General features: G+C 49.3%; 1 protein-coding gene across 2 annotated transcripts in view; it reads right to left on the bottom strand.

Annotated features, from left to right (window-relative positions):
* Positions 1 to 916: 916 nt before the first annotated feature.
* The window catches only part of LOC108550971 (serine-rich adhesin for platelets), a 63,911-nt gene continuing 57,489 nt past the window's right edge, over positions 917 to 7,338 (bottom strand). The window contains exons 7-13 of one of the 2 annotated variants that reach the window (XM_017904946.1): positions 5,049 to 5,215; positions 4,479 to 4,727; positions 3,614 to 3,775; positions 2,077 to 2,362; positions 1,770 to 2,007; positions 1,542 to 1,692; positions 917 to 1,390 (exon numbers count right to left, since the gene is read on the bottom strand). In XM_017904946.1, the coding sequence (XP_017760435.1) occupies positions 1,130 to 1,390; positions 1,542 to 1,692; positions 1,770 to 2,007; positions 2,077 to 2,362; positions 3,614 to 3,775; positions 4,479 to 4,727; positions 5,049 to 5,215 (1,514 nt within the window). In that variant the 3' untranslated portion in view covers positions 917 to 1,129. Of the gene's footprint in view, positions 1,391 to 1,541; positions 1,693 to 1,769; positions 2,008 to 2,076; positions 2,363 to 3,613; positions 3,776 to 4,478; positions 4,728 to 5,048; positions 5,234 to 7,338 lie in introns of both variants that reach the window. The other variant, XM_017904945.1, reaches the window with a different exon arrangement.

Here is a 7,338-nt window from a genome sequence, read left to right on the forward strand (position 1 = left end):
TTCCTGTGTGGTCCAATTCCGTCCGTTGGGGAAAAAATGCGTGGCCGGTGAAAGAGGGTGGAAGGGGGTGAAAGAGGGCGTAGCAGCGGGGAAGAGAGAGGGCGCGGAAAATGGCGGGGTGGGTCGGAGACGACTTAGGCCGGAATCGGGAACCGAGCCAAAATTTGCAATCCGGCCGATCAGGAGGCATCGGGGACACGTGTCGCGTGTTTTAGCCAGCCCCGCCAAAAACTGCTCCTTCCACGTCGCCATTCCGCTTATTGATTTATCGAACAGCTAGCGCCGCGCGTCGTTATTGCATTAGCGATAATACGCGTTCGATCTCGCGCGTGGCTATTACACGGAATTTGTTGTATCGGATACTTGGCGTGGATTCCGAGCCGCGACGTTGATAGATCGACCTGGCCCGCAGTGTACGTAACGTGTATCCCGCGTTTACGTGTTTACGTGTCGCGCGAGCGATCCACGAACCGGTGTTTCCAACGAAATATCGGAGATCGGCAGCTAACGTTGACACGGCTGCTGATTTTTCCTTCGCGATTTTTCTCCGCGATTAGACGATCCTGGTATCCCGTTATATCTACCCGAGGTATCGCGTACGGTGGAATGTTTCTTGAACGGTTAGAGAAAATTAGAGAAAGGACGCTTTGCGACGCGTTCTTTGCGGTGGAAGTATTTTCCATGCAGCCAAGGTATTAAGTTAACAAAAGCCCCTCCTACGGCATCGTGTCTTTAATATTTACCATGTTAATCGCGCGACGAACGCTCCAGTAATTTCGCGCACCCTCTTAATCGGATCTACGTAAAACCGTTCGCCAGAGAGGATTCGTCGAACGGCGTTGTCGGGCGTTTATTTATACAAATATTTAATAAGATTACCCGCGATTATGGGGGGGGGGGGGGGGAGATCGTCCCACGCGAACTCGCCTCGATCGTCACGATGCTCGATAGATTTCCATCGATCTGTACAATCGCGATCGTTGCTCGATCCCGTTTCGACGAAACGCAAAAATCTTGCCTGTTCTTACACCTAGGAATCTCTCACGCGATGTCGATCGCTTCGATAACTTCCCCGACTTGTCTCGATCTCTCGAACTAACGCGGATCATTTGGCGAAAGAGAGGTTGGATTAACGGGCACGAAGGAGACGGGTCCGTTGTTCGTCCAGGAGCAGCGACGCTTCGCCCATAATTTTCGCACTGGTTCGAACCAAGAATAGCAATTGGTATTCGTCCGTGACGGTGAGGGGTGCTCTTGTCCTCACCAGCGCGTGCAGAACGTTCGCCCTCTCCAGATCCAGCCATCTCTGCAGGGTAACTTCCCTTTCCCTTGGTCCGCCGAACGTCACGTCCGCGGGACCCCAGAGAGAAAATTCCAGGACGGATTTCACCTACACCGACAGAGAACAGAGAGACCTTCCAGACTTTGCCTCGATCACGGTGTTTCCTTTATCGAAGATTCTTCCGGAATTCCACCGGATTAATCCTCGAAATATTCCCTAGCAAAAGGGAAGAACAGTGACCGAGTTCTCGCGCGTTTACCTGAGACAGGGTGACCGCCTTCTCTCTCATCAGCAACTCCTGAATCAACGGCAACCTGCTGGTCAGGTTGAGCTGCTGGAACGCGACTAGCGCGCACTGGCACAGCGAAACTCTCTCCTCGTCGCGTTCCTCGTTCGTCTCCACGTTCAATCTGTCAAACGATATCGAGCAATGAGCGAAGCAATTGCGAGCTGGCGTCGAGCAAGCCTCGTCCACGCGTTTACCGACCCTTGAAGAAGATAGAGCCTGTAATAGGCGTCCTTGTCTTCCCTGCACAGCACCACGTTGTTCAAGCTCCTGGCCGACTCTTCGATCCCGCGCGCTTGAAGGCTCTTCAGCGCCGTGACGAACTGGAGGAGCACGAACGAGGCTTCCCTGACGGTTCCTTCGTCGTGCAGGTCCTTGGTCGTGGCCCCGAATAATTGCATCGTGTTCACCTGCAGGCGCGGTAGTACCGAGATGGTCGCTGAAAGAACGAGATTCATTGAAGACGACGCGAGACATCGGGAAAGAAAGGAGACCACCGACGGGGTACCTTCGAGCTGCTTGTTCCCAGGCAGACACGTCCTCTCGGTAATTTCCTTCGGTGGGCTGTCTATAAACTCGATTATAGGTGCCAAATAAAATTCCTTCCGCGACACGTGCGTGGCCAGATCGAAGGCGATGCACAGGGTGACGTTCAGCTCGTTCCACGTCGCCGAGCAAAATATTCTTCTACCAACGGTGATCGACGTATTGGCGTCGATGCCGAAGTGGATTATACGCGGGTTCGTATTTTTCAGCGCTCGCAGCCCCGCCGGCGCTTGAGGTGTTTGGTTCAGCTGCAACAGACCAAACGGAAATACACCTATCAGCCGTAATATTCCACGTACCGTCGAATCGAGTCGTTCGTATGAACACTTTTGACTGCCACGTTGGTCGTATATATAGAATTAATGCTAGATTGATCCTGCATAAACAACGACTCCTTTCTAACAACAACACAGATTTATTTAAACTAAAATATTAGAAATCTATCTCTCAGACACACGATTCTCTACCCGTTATGACTCAATTACGCTCATTTTGTCTGGCCCACGAAATTGCACCCTTATTTAAAGTATAACACGAGGTTTGTATTCTCTTACAAACGTAAATTAGTTATTTCAGATTTTTACAAGAGTTTATTTCGACATGATGCAAGGATTTGCAAGCCTTTATTAAGGATTAGAATGGGTGATGATCGGAGTGGCGTAAGGAGCCGCGAGCTTGGGAATGAACACTCCCTCTTTTCATACGCAAGCTCTCTTCGTTGATTACTCTTTTCCCACGCGATTTCGCTCTTGGTGGGCCAAGTACTTCAGATACTCGGTTGCATTCCTAGACTTTCGTTCATTGCTTTCACTCGACTTGGTCATAAGTATTTCACATTTAAACAATCCTTGCACGTGGTCATGTGTTCGTAAACACTCCAGGCATCACCCCATACACCCGAGGAAATCCCGATACTGCGCTTAACCCTTTCGCTACGGATGCATTCTTCGCTATTCCGTTGAAAGTGTCTCTCTCGAGTCATTTTCTCAGTCCGAAATCTTACAGCGTAAATCAAGTGCAAAACTCTTGCGATGGGTAACCACGAAGATACCATGTATACTCTGCGAAAGTTCACGCGTGACTTAAGTCCCCGCTCGTACATAGCGAGCGTCAGGAGTTGGATGACTATACGGTCACCGCTCGTAGCGAAAGGGTTAATACCATTTTCTTTGCTAGAGTAATTTCCAGCTCGCAATACCACGTATACGACTGGCCACGGCTTTTCCTGTGACGCCACGGTGGTCACCCGTGACCGCCGATAGGACAAACGCTCGATTGGCTAATTCTCCCGTGGCGTCCTGAGCGAAACACGTGATTTCGGCGTGACAGTGAAAGGGTTAACTCGCCTACGAGTAGAAGGTAGAACGTAGAGGTAAACGAAAGGATTCGATTATCCTCGAGAGACAGAGGCACCGGAGATTCTCGTCTCGCGTGTCGCGGGATCCGGATGGTGGAGTAAAGAGGGTTGAAAAGTTTGCAGGGGAGGGGTGAGAAAGTACCTGGTCGAGAAATTGCGCGAGGGCTTCGTGATTCGCGACCACCACGGCGCCGTAATTATCCTCGAGGCTCCGATGAACTATACTGCGACCTCTGCGTTGCCTCAATCGGCTTATCCTTAATTCGTCGTCCTTATTCTTCCAGTCCTGATCCTCCTCCGGGCCCTGCATTTTAAAAATTCCATTATAAATTCCACGCGGTTGCGCGACCGATAAAACTATCTCAAAGTAAAATTGTTTCCCGGGATCTTTATTAAATAAGAAAAGTCCGGGCCGGGCCGCGGAACTTCCCGTCGAGTAATAAAGTTCCGCAAATACCGCGGGATCGAGTTGCACGATAATAAAATCGCCGGGCCCCGCTAAGCAGCTGTGAAACCGATCCACCTTTTTCAAAGCCGGAGAGGAGAGCAACTCTCTCTCTCTCCACGAGGGCGTGAAAAGGCGATTTCGACTAGAGCTTCGTTCCATTCTTAAACGTACCGTCATTTCGTTAGAGTCCAATCGATTGGGTAACTCGTAAAATTTCCCTTTTTTTCCCCCCTAATAGTCGAAATTTTAAAGCAAACGTAACGCGAATGAAACGAACACTTGGTCGATAGGAAAGTAACGAAATTTGAAATTTCGAATATTCGTTGAAAATATAACGCGATAATTTCGTTAACCCGATACCTCGAATAAGCTTCGAACCCAACATCCCGGGAATATCTCCGATTCCGATACCGTGCAGAATCGATACCGATTGGTCGTCGAAATTTTCGACAATTTTCGCCACGCGTTCTTCGCGCGCAGAATTTTGGAACGAGTGGATTTTCGGAAGGAAGAGCCACGCGGTTACGTGTGCATCTGGAGAAATAGCGAGAGATCGTACCTCATCGCCGGTGTAAAAGCCATAGGGGGCATACAGCTCGCTCTCGGTCTCGCTGCCGCAATATGGGAGCGAGGTCGATCTGACGAACGTCTGATGATGAAATTTGAATTCCGCAGCGGGCTCCATCGCGTTGCTGTCGGATTTCCTCTTGCAGGTGAGATGAGATCCGCCAGCATGCCTGAGCTCGAGATTCGAGTCGCACTCGGGCGAGCTGGAAAGGCACTCGTAAACATGACTGTCGTTAGACGTCTGAAAAAGTGTTGGAAAAGCGAGAAAAATGATTAATCGCTGGTCGACTGTGAGCACGTGGATACACGGGGCATCGAGATATACAGGGTCGTTCAAAGGAGGATGTCTCAAGAACCACGACCCAGCCTGCTACCCTCGCGAGTGATAAACGCTGGGACTAGATAGAACGGACTGGTACGTGCCATAAGCGTTGGTTTTAGGATACTCGTACGGCTAGTAGGTCAGGTGGCGTTAAATTCTTGAACACCTTTCTTCTTACTTCCCGTACACTTGCACGGCTGGCCATAAAAATCGTTAAAAGCCCATTAATAGTAGCATTACCAGAGAATCGGACGTGGGTGGCGCAGAAACCGCGACGGCCTCGTAATCCTGATTAAGGGCCGGGCTGGACGAGCCGTGTTTCTTGAGGATCGGCTGCGAGGTCGCTTGGTCCCTCATGCTGGCGGTTCTTTGCGGTTTCGAGGGTGCCAACGAGCTGCGCACCTCACCTGTAACATCCTCCGCTGCTGCAGGCACGTCCGCCATCGTCAAGCGCCACGGGTTAGTACCACAAGACACAAGGCATGTCACAAAACAGGCTAGCTACCGTGCTAGCGTGCTAGGAGGACGGAATTTCGTTCCGGCTAAAACGCTAGATACGCGCTAGCACGTACGTACCTATGCAGAGCGGATCGTTCTCGCGAGGGGGCGAGGGTAAAGCGACCATCAGTCACGATCCTGGATCGACGACCTGAGATCGCTCACCGCTCGTCCGCATTTTCCTCTCGCGAATCGTTCTTACGGGTAAACCCTCGCGAATGTGACCGCGGTGTACGCGATGGTAACGATAATCTAATCGTCGACCGCGGCAAATCGCGTCATCCATTCAACCCTTTAATCCTTTTCCCGTGAACTCGCAATCGTTTGGCCGATTTTCGATCGTTCTTTTCCACCCTCGTGGGTATCCGCTCGAAACGCGACTTCTTCGAGGTCAGCTAAGATGTGCCAATTCCTCGAAAATCTTCCGGCCCGGGTTCCGACTAGAGGGTTCAATAGAGTTCTAGAAATTCCAGGACGAAACACAGTGAATTAAGTGGCGTTGGGAGTTGCTGAGCGATCGTCGGGAATCCTGGAATTGGCAGGCATTCGTTATCAGGGCTCGACTAAAGGGGAACACGATGCTAATATGCAATCGATACATGCGGCGTTAGTTGCACCCAGGGTCGGTTAGGGACACCTTGCACGATAATCCTACCACCGTTCACGCGACACCGGCGACGTGTTCGCTATTTACAGCGTACCAGGAATCAGACGAGCGCCTCTGTACCCTGTACCTGCCTCGATTCGCAGAATCGTAGCCAAAGCAAAAATTCGATTCGTCGTCTGTTGGGTGAGAAGGAGAAGTGTGCGTGTAGACCGCCGCATAATCCACGACATCCCTGTGTCAATGAAACGAGTCTCGGACGAGGGTGTGAGAGAGCATGAGAGAGAGAGAGAGAGAGAGCGTGAAGAATGGGGGAGTGAAAGAGGGTGGAACGAGCGAAATGGCGGGTGAAAGAGGGAGTTGTATGCAAATTTCGAGTAGACGTGAAGAATGGGGGAATGAAAGAGGGTGGAACGAGCGAAATGGCGGGTGAAAGAGGGAGTTGTATGCAAATTTCGAGTAGTCTCTGAACGCAGTCTCATCGGTGCATGCGGTTAACGATGAAGCAGCCCCAAATCGAACCGCGCAAACGTCAAACGGCCGCAATCCAATAACAATTATCAAAGGAATCGATCGAGGTTCCTTTTTTCGCTTCGTCGTTTCACATCGTTCGAGGCCTCCGTTCGTTCGTCATGAAAAGGGAAAAAGCACACGCGCCGGATAGAGAGATACCAGATCCCGAGGATCAAACGCGACGGGTGCAACGAACCCGAATAAAAGAAGAAGAGAAAACAAAAAAAATTGGAAATAAAAATAAAAATAAAAATAAAAATTACGAAAAAGAATTAAAAAAAAAAAAAAAAGAAAAAAGAAAGAGAGACGAATACGAGATTTCGAGAGTATATCACGTGACCAAGAAAACAAGGCTCTCTGGTTTTTCAGGCAACAAACGTTTATTTCAGACACAGAAATTCGAGGTTTACAGAATCTTCGTATTCCATTCTATCGTTCTATTTACAAACGGTATGTGTGTATCATCGGTTCATACAACTGGTGTCGCACTGTTCTATTCCTTCCAATCTTTCTGTCTTAATTCTTTTCGTTAGATCGGCCAGCCATTCTCAAACTTTCTGATCGCACTCGTCCGTGGATAGAAATTTCTGCGTCGAATTGAAAAGATGGCGTTTCGCGCGGAACGAAGATAATCGCGTGCGTGGCGCTTCGTCGGTAAAGTGGCGATTAAAAAATAAAAATAAAATAGAAGAGGTTAGCGCGGAACGTGATCGATCTTTCGCTAACAAAAAGTACGAAGTAACGCGTTAATAAGATATATCACAGAGAATCGTGAATCGTTCGTATAATATCTCTAATAGAGCGGTTAGTCGAGAAAGTACATACACGAGTATGGAATATTATAGTCTTTCGAAGGGATTAGTCTTGGAGTAATAAAAAAAAAAAAAAAAAAAAAAAAAAAAAAAAAAAAAAAAA

Source organism: Eufriesea mexicana, unplaced genomic scaffold, assembly GCF_001483705.2.
Source record: "Eufriesea mexicana isolate 0111107269 unplaced genomic scaffold, ASM148370v2 scaffold3527, whole genome shotgun sequence".
Taxonomy (NCBI): Eukaryota; Metazoa; Arthropoda; class Insecta; order Hymenoptera; family Apidae; genus Eufriesea; species Eufriesea mexicana.